At 42.2% G+C, this 15,439-nt stretch overlaps 1 protein-coding gene across 4 annotated transcripts; it reads right to left on the minus strand.

Moving 5' to 3' along the window:
* Positions 1–6,025: 6,025 nt before the first annotated feature.
* Positions 6,026–15,161, minus strand: zgpat (zinc finger, CCCH-type with G patch domain). 4 transcript variants are annotated; one of them, XM_061695235.1, is made up of 8 exons: positions 15,022–15,161; positions 13,945–14,414; positions 13,760–13,821; positions 12,806–12,939; positions 12,288–12,446; positions 10,536–10,655; positions 8,348–8,765; positions 6,026–6,356 (listed from the first exon to the last, which is right to left on the minus strand). In XM_061695235.1, the coding sequence occupies exons 2-8, from the start codon at positions 14,356–14,358 to the stop codon at positions 6,218–6,220; spliced, it is 1,446 nt and encodes a 481-aa protein (XP_061551219.1). In that variant the 5' UTR covers positions 14,359–14,414; positions 15,022–15,161; the 3' UTR covers positions 6,026–6,217. The 4 variants fall into 4 exon arrangements, 3 of the variants coding, with proteins under 3 accessions (XP_061551219.1, XP_061549035.1, XP_061549934.1); XR_009769707.1 differs by adding an exon at positions 6,952–7,138 and having other exon boundaries at positions 6,286–6,356; positions 13,760–14,414; XM_061693051.1 differs by having other exon boundaries at positions 13,760–14,414.
* Between the last annotated feature and the right edge of the window lie 278 nt (positions 15,162–15,439).

A 15,439-nucleotide genomic window follows, 5' to 3' on the forward strand; every position in this document is an offset into this window, starting at 1 on the left:
CCCCCCGAAACAGATTCTAGTAAACGGCATGTGGCGTTTACACTTGAACGGCCGCCGCGGTGACCTTCCCTCTGTCCTCGGCAAGCAGACTATTGTATTGTATTTCCACTGGCTCAGCAGAGAAGCTATTGATTATTTTTGGGTGAAAATACAGACGAGAGACAATGGCAATTAAGCAAAAATATGGAAACGCAGCACTTAACAAGGTGAGATACCGGCAACACCGCAATGTTCTTCATTGATTTTAGCGCAAACCCAACTGATTGTAGCACATAATCTATAGAATGCCTAATGATAGCCTGAAATACTATTAAGCATTTGTGGCTAATAAGAGCACCTAACAAACTGAATGACGACATTTAAAAGCATTTTTTAATTCAGGGCTGTTTTTTTTTCTTAAGCATTTTTGCTGCGCCATGTGCACCTACATTTATAATTCGGGAAAAGCCTCTCTAAGTACACAATTTTAGTATGGTTCCATAATAACGTTTCCTCAGTTCATACCTGGGTATGAATATGTGTACATTGGTTGCAATAGAAAAATGAAAAAGTTATGGTAGGTTTGAATTTTTATTTTATTTTTTGCAGGCCAAGGAGAGTGATGAAAGTAAAAATACTTCGTTACTGTACTTAAGATGATTTTTCAAAAAGCTGATTTGAGTATAGTTTTCTTTAAAAAATAAATAAAATAAAAATCTGTCATGAGCTGCCCCGCAGTACTATGGTTGGAGCCTGGGTGGCGCTTTGCTCCCTCTCGCCCGCTCGCTCCCCTCCCCTCTGTCTTTCCAGCAACTTCCTCGGCCGTGCACCTGTCACCAATCAGCCCTCATTACCACCTGCATAAAAGCGTGCCAGATCCCGGAAACTCTCGCCAGAGTATTGAAGCTTCTCCAGCGGTACAACGGCTCCCCAGTCTCCATGTAAGCTACGCAATTCCTTGTCATTGTTCTGACCTCCCTTTTTTCCCTTGTCCTCAGTATTTCCTCCGTGTCCTTCGCCAAGTGGATTTCTGCCACCACGCCGCCAAGCCAGCCGCCAGTCCTCGTCACTGCCTGCCACGCATTCTCTGCTTCAACAACCCGCCATCGAATCTCAAAGACAATCTCCATTTCCCTTTTCAATAAACTGTTCATCAGAACCTCTCCGCCTCCGCCTGCTCTCGGGTCCAGTCTCCATCCTTTCGTGACAGAATCTACACATAATATCCCATAATAACAAACTAAAACATATTTTCAGACATTTGTGTAACTTTATAAAAAATTTAAACATTCAAACATAATAGGTACATTTAATCACACCCTTCACTTTGACACTCAAACTTAAGATCAGGTACATCTGATTTCCACTGAAACCAAGCAATGTAGTCTAAGGGATTGTCTGCAGATCTCCGAGACCGGATTGTGTCAAGGCACAAATTTGGGGAAGGATACAAAATAATTTCAGCAGCATTGAATGTCCCGAAAAGCACTGAGGTGTTGCTTATTCGGAAATGGAAGTAGTTTGGAACCACCGGGCACCCTTCCTAGATCTGGCCGTCCGACCGAGCTGAGTAACCGTGGGAGAAGGGTCTTGCTCAGAGAGGTGAACAAGAACCCGATGATCACTAAGGCGGAGCGCCAGTGTTCCCTTGCGGAGATAGGAGAACCATCCAGAGTGCTAACACACTCCACCAATCAGGCCCTTATGGTAGAGCGGCCAGATGGAAGCCACTTCTCACTAAAAGGCACATGACAGCCCGCTTGGAGATTGCCAAAAGGCACCTTAAGAATTTTCGGACCTGCAAAAACAAAATTCTCTCTTCTGATGAAACCAAAATAGAACTTTTTGGACTGAATTGCAAGCATCATATCTGGAGAAGTAGAGGCACTGATCATCACCTGGCTAACACCATCCCGACTGTGAAGCGTGATGGTGGCAGCATCATGCTGTGGGGCTGTTTTTCTGCTGCAGGAACTGGGCGACTAGTCTGCATAGAGGGGTAAGATGACGGCTGCCAAATATAGACAAATTCTTCAACACAACTTGCTCCAGAGTGCTCTGGAACCCAGACGAGGGCATTGATTCACCTTCCAACACGACAATGACCCAAAGCACACAACCAAGATAAGAAAGGAGTGGCTTCAGGAGCAGCCTGTGAATGTCCTTGAGTGGCCCAGCCAGAGCCCGGACTTGAATCCAATCGAACATCTCTCGAAAGACTTAAAAATGGCTGTCCACCGACGGTGCCCATTAAACCTGAATGACCTTAAGAGGATCTACAGAGAAGAATGGGAGAAAATGCCCCAAGACAAGTGTTGCCAAGCTCGTAGGTGACACACCCAAGAAGACTTGAGGCTGTGATTGCTGCCAAAGGTGCTTCAACAAAATTTTAAGCCAAGGGTGTGAATATTTATGTACCCATTATGTTTCAATAAATTTGCACAACTGTCCGAAAATATGATTTTACTTTGTCATGATGGGATTTTGTATGTATATTTATATATATATATATATATATATATATATATATATATATATATATATATATATATATAAAGAAAATTATACTCAAATTCTTATTATTGTTATTATTATTACACTCGATTGTCCCCATCCATGGCTTTTGTTGAATTCCCGAGTGAAACATCTGTCAAGTTGGCCTCCCAATCAATTGGTCCATCGCCTCCTTAATCACATAATCCAGGCCAAGATAAGTGCTGATTGGCGGCCGAGGCTTTCCTAATGGACCGCTCTCAATTCGTATGCGAGGCGCATGTCTGCAGGAGGTTTGCAGAGCGTACAGGCGCGCACACACAGGCGCTCCAATATGGCTCGGAAGCGAAAGCCTCGGAGACGTGAGGCTCATGAATGACTTAAAGCGTGGTGCGTAGAGCCCTTGGGATATCATTATATCAACACACACTGCATTGTGCCACCTTCCATGGCCTGTCAAAGTCTTTCCCGATCCCAAGTGGTGCTCTCCTTAGGCTATTGTCTTTGTGAGCCTTCATAGGTGGGTGAAAGCGTGCGCTATAGCTCATCAGTTTTTGCTTTCCACTAAAACGTCACAAAAGCACAATTCTCGAGTTCCTGTCCATAGTTATGCGCTCAGATCATAAAGTGATGACAAAACAATCCCATCTATCCATGTGGCCCCAGATTGAGAAACTAATTGGCTGCCGCCTCATGATCGCGATATCGACGTTTACTTGGATGCAGTGGGGGCAGGTGGTCTTGGAAATAGCAGAAGCACGGTTCAGTTCAGCATCCTAAATTCGATCAATTCCAGTCTGTTAATTACTTGATAGCAGCCACTGAGATTTACCCCACTATAGCCCGAGGTAGGAACCAACCCAACTTTATGAAAGAGAAATGAAAGCTTCAGTAACAAAAAAAAAATGGACAGACGAAATTGTTGCTACCCTTCCGTTAAAGGAAGAAAACCCACTTTGGTGACTGAAATACCTTGGAACTGACAAGACTGGAATTGGCCCAAATGCATACAGACAAGCCGCAAAGCTTCTGGGGAAACGTCTGTTGGACAGAAGACAAACTGGAGCTGTTTTTGCCAAGTCACATCAGATGCAAAAATGAAGGGGAACAAAAACAAAACACTGTACCAGAGTGCCTTGACTCTATGCAGGGTACAATGAAATCTCAAAACTTTTAAAACATTCTACATTACAAAAGTCTTTTCAGTGCCATCTCGGTCTTGGTCGCAGGTCATTTGGTCTTTGAACACGACGATGACCCAAAACACAGCTAAAAACAACCAACAATAGCAAAGAACAAAACATTGACTATTTTGAAGAGCCCTCGATCCTATTGAACAACTGTGGAAAAAGCTGAAACAAGTACATACAGTTGGTACGGAAAGTATTCAGCCCCCTTAAAATGTTCACTCTTTGCTATATTGCAGCCTTTGGCTAAAACCATTTAAGTTCATTTTTTCTCTCTCTCATTAATGTACATACAGAGCCCCATATTGACAGAGAAAAACTGAATTGTTGACATTTTTGCAGATTTATTCAAAAAGAAACTGAAATATTTTCACACCTGGATTTGGGGATCCTCTGCCATTTCTCCTTGCAGATCCTCTCCAGTTCTGTCAGGTTGGAAGGTGAACGTTCGTGGACAGCCATTTTCAGGTCTCTCCAGAGATGCTCAATTGGGTTTAAGTCGGGGCTCTGGCTGGGCCATTCAAAAACAGTCTCAACATTGTTCTGAAGCCACTCCTTCGCTATTTTAGCTGTGTGCTTAGGGTCATTGTCTTGGTGAAAGGTGAACCTTCGGCCCAGTCTGAGGACTTTGGAGAAGGTTTTCGTCCAGGATATCCTCGTACATGGCCGCATTCACCTCAGTCGTCCTGTCCCTGCAGCTGAAAAACAACCCCACAGCATGATGCTGCCACCACCGTGCTTTACTGTTGGGACTGTATTGGACAGGTGATGAGCAGTGCCTGGTTTTCTCCACACATTACCGCTTAGAATTAAGGCCAACAATTTCTATCTTGGTCTCATCAGACCAGAGAATCTTATTTCTCACCATCTTGGAGTCCTTCAGGTGGTGTAGCAAACTCCGTGCGGGCCTTCATGTGTCTTGCACTGAGGAGAGGCTTCCGTCGGGCCACTCTGCCATAAAGCCCCGAGTGGTGGAGGGCTGCAGTGATAGTTGACTTTCTAGAACTTTCTCCCATCTCCCGACTGCATCTTTGGAGCTCACCCACAGTGATCTTTAGGTTCTTCTTGACCTCTCTCACCAAGGCCCTTCTCCCCCGATTGCTCAGTTTGGCCGGACGGCCGGCTCTAGGAAGGGTTCTGGTGGTCCCAAACGTCTTCCATTTCAGGATTATGGAAGCCACAGTGCTCTTAGGAACCTTAAGTGCAGCAGAATGTTTTTTGTAACCTTGGCCAGATCTGTGCCTTGCCACAATTCTGTCTCTGAGCTCTTCAGGCAGTTCCATTGACCTCATGATTCTCATTTGCTCTGACATGCACTGTGAGCTGTAAGGTCTTATACAGACAGGGGTGTGGCTTTCCTAATCAAGTCCAATCAGTATAATCAAACACCGCTGGACTCCAGTGAAGGTGTAGAACCATCTCAAGGATGATCAGAAGAAATGGACAGCACCCAAGCTAAATAATGTCACCGCAAAGGGTCTGAATACTTATAGCTGTGATATTTCAGATATTTCTTTTTTAATAAATCTGCAAAAATTTCAACAATTCCGTTTTTTTTTTATGTCAATATGGGGTGCTGCGTGTACAGTAATGACGGGTGTGTGTGTGTGTGGGGGGGGGGGGGGGGGGGGGCTGAACTTAAATGATTTTAGCCAATGGTTGCAATCTAATAAAGAGTGCAAAATTTAAGGGGGTCTGAATACTTTCCGTACCCACTGTATAAGCAGTACATAGACTGTAAAATGAACCATTATTTTCATCCAGAGCAGTATTTTAATACAACTGTTGGACCATAACAAAGCAATATGTGATTTTCATCAGTTACTTGTCTGTATTTTTGATTGCATTATTATTCCCGTAATTTTGTCAGTTTTATGTTATTTCAGCGTTTTTCTTTGTCTCACAGGAAATGTTCCTGGGGATGCTTTATTTCCATCCTCCAGAAATTCAGAACGTTGCTCAGCAAGCATGCCAAGCTGAGTGGGCATGAAATGACCTTTTGAAAAACATGTCCAATAATTCTCCATCTTTTCTCCACTAAAAATCCAGAGGCACTGATAACCTAGAGACACTCATATTTAATGGGTTGATAATAGACTAGGCTTCACTTCTTATTCTTTTAATTAGACTAATATATGATCACCCGCTACGAAAACTGAACAAATGAGTCAGAAAGTTAAATCCTTTCCCTTTTTTTACTGCAAACGAGAAAGCTATAAAATTTTGTGTTGCACTTGTACCATAAATTTGAATCTGGTAGCCATTAAGCTAGAAACATTTAAAATATACCAACTGAACATCCAGAAGAAGGGAGCCGCTTCTTACTGAGAAAAACACACACAGAATTTTTTTTTCCAAATGGTGTTTTTAGTGGTGAGAAATAAAACGTCCATACAAACAAAAACGAGCTTCTGATATTTTCTGTTCAGACCAAAATTAAACCAACAGTGATTTAAATCAAATAGGTCAAATAACTGGCACTCATTTTTTTTGTTTGCTATGTGTGTTTGGTTATAAACAGCAATACAACTATGAAAAAGTCTTATGTTGAAGAGAGCTTAGAACTCAGTCATCTTCTTGTGCGTGTCCGCCTTGTTTTGTTCTCTCTGGATGGACATCTCCTGGGCCTTCTGTTGGGCCAGCAGCCGACGAGCGGCCGACAGCTTCTGTTCCAACTGCTTCACTCTGGACGCATCCCTTTTTTTTTTTTTTTTTTTTTTTTTTTTTTAAATGACACAGACAACAAACAGATTAGGAGGCGAGGACAGACACGCTACTTTTCGGGCTGCACTCTCCCCAACGAGTTGGCCGCAGACGCGATGTCTCACCTTGAATCGCTGCATCTCATTTACACGTTTACCACAGCCCTGAATTCAAATGAATCAGCGCTTCAAAACAACAAGTGGGATGCATTGCATTGAAATTAGGGATGAACATAATAAGTTGAATAAGTCAGTTGTCGGTTCATCGTGTTTTCAGCCACAAATACTTGTACTTGTTATAAAGAATGTAATGTTTAATTGAAACACGTAAAAAAAATATATATTATTCTAATATTTCTAGTGCAGTGAACTCATGCTATTCACCTGGGATAGAGAGTGAGCCTTGCCACAAATAATTGACGCCCACAGAAAAAGGCCTACAGATGCCACAAGATGGTGACAAAGCACTTATTTCTATTAGACAAGGCTATGGCCAGACTAAATGAAAACTCCTCCACTCACTTCAACATACAGTACATCCTTGGCACCAAGATGCCACCAGATGGTGTTAATGCAAATTGATTAATTACTTGTTACTTTCCATCATCCATCTATCCGTCCGAGGTCGGGTCGCGGGGGCATGAGCTGAAGCAGGGAAGCCCAGACTTGCCACTTCCCAGCCAAGACCCCGAGATACTTGAACTCCGTCACTTGGGGCAAGATCTCCTCCCTGACCTGGAGAGGGCACGCCCCCCTTTTCCAACTGAGGACAATAGCCTAAGATGGAAGTTGGCTGTGAATCGCTGCCATTGAAACTTGAGAAACTCAACAGAACCACCTCATCTGCAAAAAGCAGAGACGTAATACTGAGGCCACCAAACCGGACCCTGTGAACCCCTCGGCTGCACCTAGAAATTCTTTCCATAAAGGTAATGAACAGAATCGGTAGCAAAGGGGCAGCCTTGGCGGAGTCCAACTGTCACTGGAATGATGCGACAACTCCTAAATTGTGGCACTTGGATGTCAAGGTACCGCTGTTTTACACCTGAGGAGAAGGCAGGCTAATTTGTACTAACTTTGAAAAATTGCCAAATCTGACTTTTTGAAGACTCTAAATTGCCTGCAGGTATGAATGTGAGTGTGAATGGTTGTTTGTTTATATGTGCCCTTCGATTGGCTAGCAACCAGTTCAAGGTGTACCCCGCCTCCTGCCCGCAGTCAGCTGGGATAGGCTCCAGCATACCCACGACCCTAGTGACTTAAGCGGTGTAGAAAAATGGATGGATGACGTTTTGCATCCCCTGAATTGTTATTACATTGGCGCCTTAAGATTCGATTAATTCCTTCCTTGACCACGCTCGTAACTCAAAACACTCGCATCTCAAACCTTCTGTCCCCATTGAAATGAATGCGTTTTATATGTTCCAGCCATCCGTCTTTAAGAAAAACATAAAGTTATGTGAAGTAAAGTTTAAAGTTATGTCGTAATTTAATTAAATTAACCAGTTTTTGTCACATTTTCTCCTGCAATGCACATTTTGCTGCTCATTTGGGTGTGTGTGCCTCGGCCACCTGGAGGCAGTATAAAACAGATATGCTGTACTAGAGAACTGCTCTCTTGGCTTCTCAGTACGCCAGTAATATTAGTTGTTCGCAGAAGATAAAAGAATATATGCCTGTGTGTATTGTTATATTATCTGACTATGTAACTTTCTGCACTGTATGTGTTCAGCTGAGAGGGGCAATAAACAGCGTGAAGTCTCTTTTTTGAAGAATGTTTGCTAATTACATCTGGCAAACTCCTGCATGTTGTGAAGTGACTTGAGTCACCTGCTACCAGAAGTTGCTCTTATATCAAGTTTGAGCTTGCAAGTCAAACCAAAGAAATTGTCTGATCGACAGCTCGTACCTCCAAAACTTCCTAAGTGGCTGTATCTCAAGGCACTACTATATTTGTAAAAAATACCTAAAGCCAATGGAACTGACCTGCCCGTTTGCCTGCTGAGCGACTGGGTCAGGTTCTGGATCTCCCTCTCAGTCTGCGACGCCCTCTCAGCAGCTTGGAACAGTTTCACATTTAGACTCCTTTTGGTGCTCTTGCCCCCCTTGTAGGCCTCCACCCCAGTGAGTGCGGCCGAACCAGCCGCCGTCGCCGCCCCTTCCTCGGCAGCACCGCGCTCCTTGGCGCCGAGCTTGAAGTTCAGAAAGTCAAAGACGGTCCTGCGCTCTCCGTTGGCCTCCCTCGGCTTCCGCCGACGCTTTGGCCGACCTGTTTTTCCACCGTCATTTGCCTTGCTCTGAGTGCGTCTCAGAGTTAACTCGGCGCACTGGTCCAGTGATTTGCCTTTGGGTACGAGCACTGCCATGACGGGCTCCACTCGGCCCTCCTGCGTTTTTCCTAAACCTTGGAAAACAAGAGAGACAAACTTGTTTTGGAAGCTCGGTTTATGAACGCCATCTGTATTCATGTCTCCGTCAATACATCGTGACGCTCCAAACATAATCAATCAAGTTGCCATTTAAAGTGAGGTAGATGATAAAGCAGGGTACTGTTTTAGGCATGGCTCCTTTGTGATTGATATGTTGCAACCACGGCGGCGTGGTAATGCATATCAATGGCACCGGGAACAGAGAAATAACCAAGAGCTGGTTCTCGTGTCCGAACCTCTGACGCTGCCATGTTGTGTTTTCAGTTTCAAATTGATAGCCCACCCTGTCTGGGAACATCACGTTGGAAACATCCCGGACAAAGAATCGGTTGTAATTCACGTCTGGCTCTAATCAGATCCACGGCCTCCTTTACTTTGTCTTGGTAATGTTACAATTCGGATCAGTATGTCAGAGAAAGAGAAGCAAATTGGCTAATAACTCATGTCACAACTTTGACCTTCGCTTAGTTGCAATGGCAGCTGGTGGTTTTTGAGATAAATGTAGTTTAGCTTTGGGCTTGTGTCATAAATCAACATTCAATTTCATCACCTTAACTAGCTTGCTGGATATAGTCGTACACCTACGGCCCAATTTGGCCCAAAACTCAAACAAAAGCTAAACATTTGGATTCACAGTGGAACCTCTAAGGTCCTAAGAAGCTTCTGTTCCAGGATTCTGGTTGACCTCTGAATAGTTGGGATTTCAAAACAATTTTTCCCATAAAATATATAAATAATCTGTTCCAAGGTCAAACTCTCTCAAAATTATTTTTCACTGAACAGGCAAAGTTGTAAGTAACACTAACAATTTAAGCGCTCATGCAAGTATAAAAATAAGTTAGCCACTGTTAAAACATGAAATCAAGAAAAGACTCATAACAAGTCCTAAGTAATATGTAATGTGAAGGTTAGCGTTAGCTTAGTTTTTTTAACATTCTATCTCAATGGTCACTCAAGTGTAAAAAGAACTTAACCACGGCAAAGTCCTATTCCTCTGAAGGACAATTCACTTGCGTCACGTCACTTGTGTAAGGCCAACGTTTTCAACTGCTGCTTAAGAGGTGGAGACAATTTTTAAAGACCACAGATGCTGTGTCGCTAGCTCATATCCGAAAACTCTGCTAATATTAGTTGTGCCTTCACTCGTTGACGATAAGCGGAACATAGTTTGGTTGTTTCCAGGATGCCCTTGGATGCCCTGCTTTAGTAATTAATATTGGCGGACCATTCCATCATGTTATGTTACTAAATTGTTTTCGTAAGAGATGATGTTATGACAGACTTCGGATTTATGTTAGTATGTACGTTCATTGGCTTCGCTTCTTTAGCTTCTGACCATGACTTTGTCGGTTAACACAAATGCACTGGAGGGTGAACCCCACAGCGGAAATCTCATTCCTATTGCTTCACGCAGGAATCTGTGTTCTACGCCTCAGTGAACCAGCATGTGCCAAAACGAGAGTCTGAAACGAAAACTTCCAAATTGAACTCAGCCATTCAGTTTCTTCAGTCTGACCGCGACATGTCAAAATGTCCTTTTCTGTCGATACAGAAAACATGACATGTCCCTCCAAGTGTAATCAAGTGTGGGTAAACCACAGAAATCATTTGGGTACGTGACCAGAAATATACAATATATACAGTACACATCCCTAATCATTTGCGGGTATCAAGCAAACACAGTGCAGTACAGGTACATCTAAATTCATTCAAAATAGGAATAATTTATGCACATTTTCACCAACCTTTGCCATATTCATAGCCCATCTTGAGCATTAGCTTGGATCCGATGCCTCTCGTGTGAACCTCCCAACCTCCAAAAATGGCAGTGTTGCTTGCTGTCGATTCGCCAGCAGACTCCAGAACTATTGGAAAAGACGTTTCAATCCAACACAAAACATTGAGAAAGAGAAGAAAACAAAAGCCGTTTTATAATGACAGAAATTAATTCATTCCCCCTTCTATTGTATGTGAATTTCTGATCGCTCTGAAGTTGGCTATAATGTATTTTAAGATGCAAATAATTTGTGGTTATTTTTTTATGTGCCGTACTTGATACTTTAACCGTTTCAATTGTTTCCCTCTTGTTTCTTTGCATTTACAGTGGGGTACTGCATGTGGTTTCTTTGGTTTGTAAAAAATACATAACTGCAGTATTCAATGCGAACATGAGTCGTTTAGGGCAGTCATTTCCAACCTTTATGGAGCCAAGGCACATATTTTACAATTGAAAAATCTCACGGCACACCAACAAACAAAAATGTCACGAAAAGTGGCTCCATTAATTACCATAATTTCTCGTGTATAATGCGCACGCATGTATAATACGCACCCCCAAAGTTGTCCTCAAAATTCTGGAAAACCCTTCTACCTATGTATAATGCATTTTAACAATGCATGATTTTGCTTCTACCCATATGATCAAAACATGAAATATTATCTGTATTTTATTCGTTTTTTTAAAGAATAATTCTGAAGTTAAGCCATTTATTTGAAAATGTAATAGTTTCTTTTTAAATTTACATGCTCTTATTTTGAAATTCACAGCCCTACTTTTAGTTAGTAAATTAGAAAACACACAGTTGTGCTCATATATTTGATTACCCAGGCAGAATTTGTAAGATGGGTACAAAAAAATGAAGGACAAGCCAAAACACATTTAATTTTATTTTAATGGAATTCAAATTAAACGGTCAAGCATTTTAGAAAAGCATTATCATTAAACAAAACATAACCATAAAAAATGAATGGTGGTGGTTCTTCAGTAATCAGTCATATTTAAAAAAAAAAACGATATTTCACTAATTCTGCCAAAGTATGTAAACTTATGAGCACAACTGTACATATTTGCAGTCATACGTACCTTTGTCATATTGGAATGAAAGTGTAGGCTACACCTTTTTTATAACCACTGGGTGGCGGTGGCATATTAGAATGAAAGTGTACACCTCTCTCATAACCTCTAGGTGGCGATGGCATTTTGGAATGAACGTGTAAAGCTTTTTCATAACCACTAGCTGGCGGCATACATTTATAAATATATATTTTTTCCCCATTTGCCCCTATACCTATGTATAATGCGCACTATTGACTTTTGACAATTTTGGGGGGGGGGGGGGTAAAATGCGCATTATACACGAGAAATTGCGGTCCTGTATGTACTTCCTGCCATCTAATAGAAGACCATTCCTTTGTTCTGCCTGTCACTGTGCCTCACTACCATAAATAGGGGAACAAATATACATTATTTCTTTTTTTTTTTTTTTTGGGAGCAATTAAGTAAAATTTGATAATTTCCAACGGCACACCTGAAGAGCCCTCACGGCACACTAATGTGCCCCTTGGCACACTGGTTGGGAATCACTGGTTTAGGGAACCAATGCAGCGCTTGACCTTCATCCAAAATGTAGAGTAAATATCCCCTTTTTCTCGTTCAATTATACCGCCAAAATGAAAGCCTAGTGTAACATCTACTGTATTGCCATATCGAAACATACCTTTAGCGTAAGCCGCATCATCTGCAGCATCGTCGGGGTCCGAGTCAGAGGAGAGCGGGTCTTCTTCTCTTAGCGGTGGGATGAGGTGGTCGGCTTCAACCACAGCGTCTTTTAGCAGCAGGGAGTCAAACTTAACCGTGTAGAAGCCGTCGTCGATATCTAAATGAGAGAAAACAACAAACGTGGCAGGTGATTGTGGAGTTGATCTTTGGAAGACAGACAAGAGACTGTCAAAAATGGCATTCTCTTTATGTTTCTAATTGTCTTCTTTTGTGAGCACGTGCCTTTTAGTCATCTTTCGTTATTTGCCATGCTTTCTGGCATTCCCATGAGTAATTGAAAAATATAATGTGTAAATAAACTACTCACAACAATTTGGGGAGATTGTTTTTTCTGGACGTTTAATTAATACCACTCTAAATCAAAACCGAGCACTATTATTTTTGAACCAGCTCTTAATGTCACTGGGTTGTGCAGCTGTAAGCCTAATTTGTAAATTCTCCAAAGTGTTCCAGTACCTGTGATTCTGGCCGGGTACCAGATGCCATCCTCGTGCCGAGTCAAGCAGGACGAGCCTTCCTCGAGGTTACTGAGGTCGCAGTCCAGGAAGTCTCTGAGCTCCGACACGTACACCACTTCCCCGTGGGAAAACCTTTGCATAACGTGAATAAACAAACAAGGGGGAGGATTCTACAGGTGTGGCTTTATCATGTCACAAATTAAATGCTCGATTCAAAGTAATGTATCCTTTTTTGTCAACAAATATTGTACTAGCTCCACAAAGTGCAAGGACCCATATTTGGCAAGTTCGAGTCAAATCACACAACACACTTCACTGTGAGGAAGCAGAACTAGAAAAGTATTTTGTATATTTCGATCATAGTTTTTGATTTAAGTGAAACTTACCACAACATTTTTCCGAGGTTATAATTCAGGATTTCAAATTCATAGTCACCTCAATGCTTGTAATGATGTTGTCGCAGTGTATTCTTACTTAGCCAGTTGCAGTTGTATTTTATAGTAATAATAATAATAGTTGGAAGTATAATTATTATTAGTAGTTAAGCTGCTATAATAATAATGACAATCTGGAGTTTTGCCTCTACCTGCTGGACAATATTTCCAAGCACAGGAAAGTAAACATCGGACTGTTTTTTGAATAATTACAAACTCAACTCAGTAATAAAAATAATACATATATTTGATATAAATGTGTTTAAAAAATAACAACAATCCTGAGCTTTGCTGCGGCACCAAATTGTACACATTCATTGATACCCACCTAGTACACATGCCTGATTGTCTTCTCATTAAGACTCCAGTATTACTCACTGAGAAATTTAAAATAATACTGGGTAATTGCAACAAAAACTGGAGAGAAACAAAACATCCTGCATCCACAATCCTCCACTCGTGTACACTGGACTAGTAAGCATAACCAGAGAGCGATGAAGGTGGAGGCAAAAAGTCACCTGCAGTTCTCCTGGAAGCGACACTTGTCTTCGAGATAGAATGGACACGGTTTCATGGACTTCTGAGTGGGATAAATGTACAAAACTCTAACTTGCGCCTCTTCTCCATCTGGTGCCTCTGCCCCGACCACCATGGCATTGTGGTACTCCAGGGTCCCCCACGACGTCCTGTAAGGAGCTCTTACTTTAGTGCCGCTCAAAGTGTCTTCCTCCTCCCCCTCCTCTTCTTCACACTCCTCTTCTGCACCGCCGCCAGTCTCCTGGTTTTGTTCCCTCGTATCAGAGCTAGTCCCCGAAAACTCCCCGAGCTCCGTGTAGAAAGCAGCAAACTCGGAATTGAAATCGCCTTTTGTGTCGGCCGCAGGCTCCGGCGCGTTGGCCTGCGCGCCACTGGTGTCCTCCAGGGAGGCCAGAAGCAAACTCTTTCTGAAAGACAGCAGGCTGGCTTTGGTGAGTTCTATCAGCTGACACAGGTCCTCTCTCAGTTTGAGCAGGTCACACTGCTGGGAGGGGTCCAGGTCAGCAGCCAGAGTGGCATCCACCTGCTGCAGCTGGGCTTCGTACGTAGAGATGGCGCCCTCCAGAGTTTCCTCATCCATAGTGTCACTTCACACTGGGCGGGACGGGAAGGACAGGCATCCAGCCTTTGGGGAAACTGTGCCGGAAAGTGCACAATTGAAAGTTGAATTGAGTTGAAATACCACAGTAGCGTGAGTCACTTTTGATAAAACATAAATATCCGGTATATAACCGCAAAACCACAATGTCAGCGATCTGCAACCCTAATAAGGACAAGCAGTAAAGAAAATGGATGGATGATAATATTAGTAATAATATTGATAAAAAGTAGTGGTAGTACTTGATAATAATACATAAAATGGCAAGGGAAAGAATACGACAGCTGCTTGACAAACACAAGAGCGTGCAAGATTGCAACATCCGATGGAGTGATGTGGAGAAATACTATTGTTAATCTGGCAGTATTTCCATTTGTCTATATGGCAGTTTAAATTCCATTCAGTGCACACAAAAATATTATCCCAGGCTTTAGTTCGTCAAAATGCATGAAGTTGGAACACTACATGAATTGCACACTGAACCTTTTTACTTACAAATAAGATAATATGGGATTTTACCACATTGGAAGCAGTTGGTAATATTAGCAAACCCAGCAGTAAATTATACAGGAGGAGCTAATGTAGCTAAGTGTTAGCCGCAATCGAGCTAGCTCTTCGATGTGGTCATCATACCAGTGGTATTACCTTCGTTATGTGGCTAATAGTGTGAAATCAATGCTTCGAAAGAAAGGGCGACAACAAGCAAAAAGATGCGTCGTATGATAGGAATATTGATCAGTTTAGACCAGGACAGTAGAAAAGTTCACCGCTTGTGTCAAGCATTTTACGTGACTACCACTCCTGTTCTAATTCTTTTCAAAGTAAATTAGATATTTGCGATTGCAGGTTGTAGAATGACTTCATTTTTCATACATAATTTGTGTTGTATTTATACGGAATATAAACCAGTATTTTGATTGTTTATTAGTTTTTTAGTTGTATTTAGCATTTTCACATGAAACTGATGCGCTTTTATTCTTTTAAATAATCAGAAGTGATTTTCTTGCCAACTGGTAAAGTGGTGCATTTCGTCGAACATAATATACGTCACCCGCAAGATAAG

Source organism: Phycodurus eques, chromosome 1, assembly GCF_024500275.1.
Source record: "Phycodurus eques isolate BA_2022a chromosome 1, UOR_Pequ_1.1, whole genome shotgun sequence".
NCBI classification, from domain to species: Eukaryota; Metazoa; Chordata; class Actinopteri; order Syngnathiformes; family Syngnathidae; genus Phycodurus; species Phycodurus eques.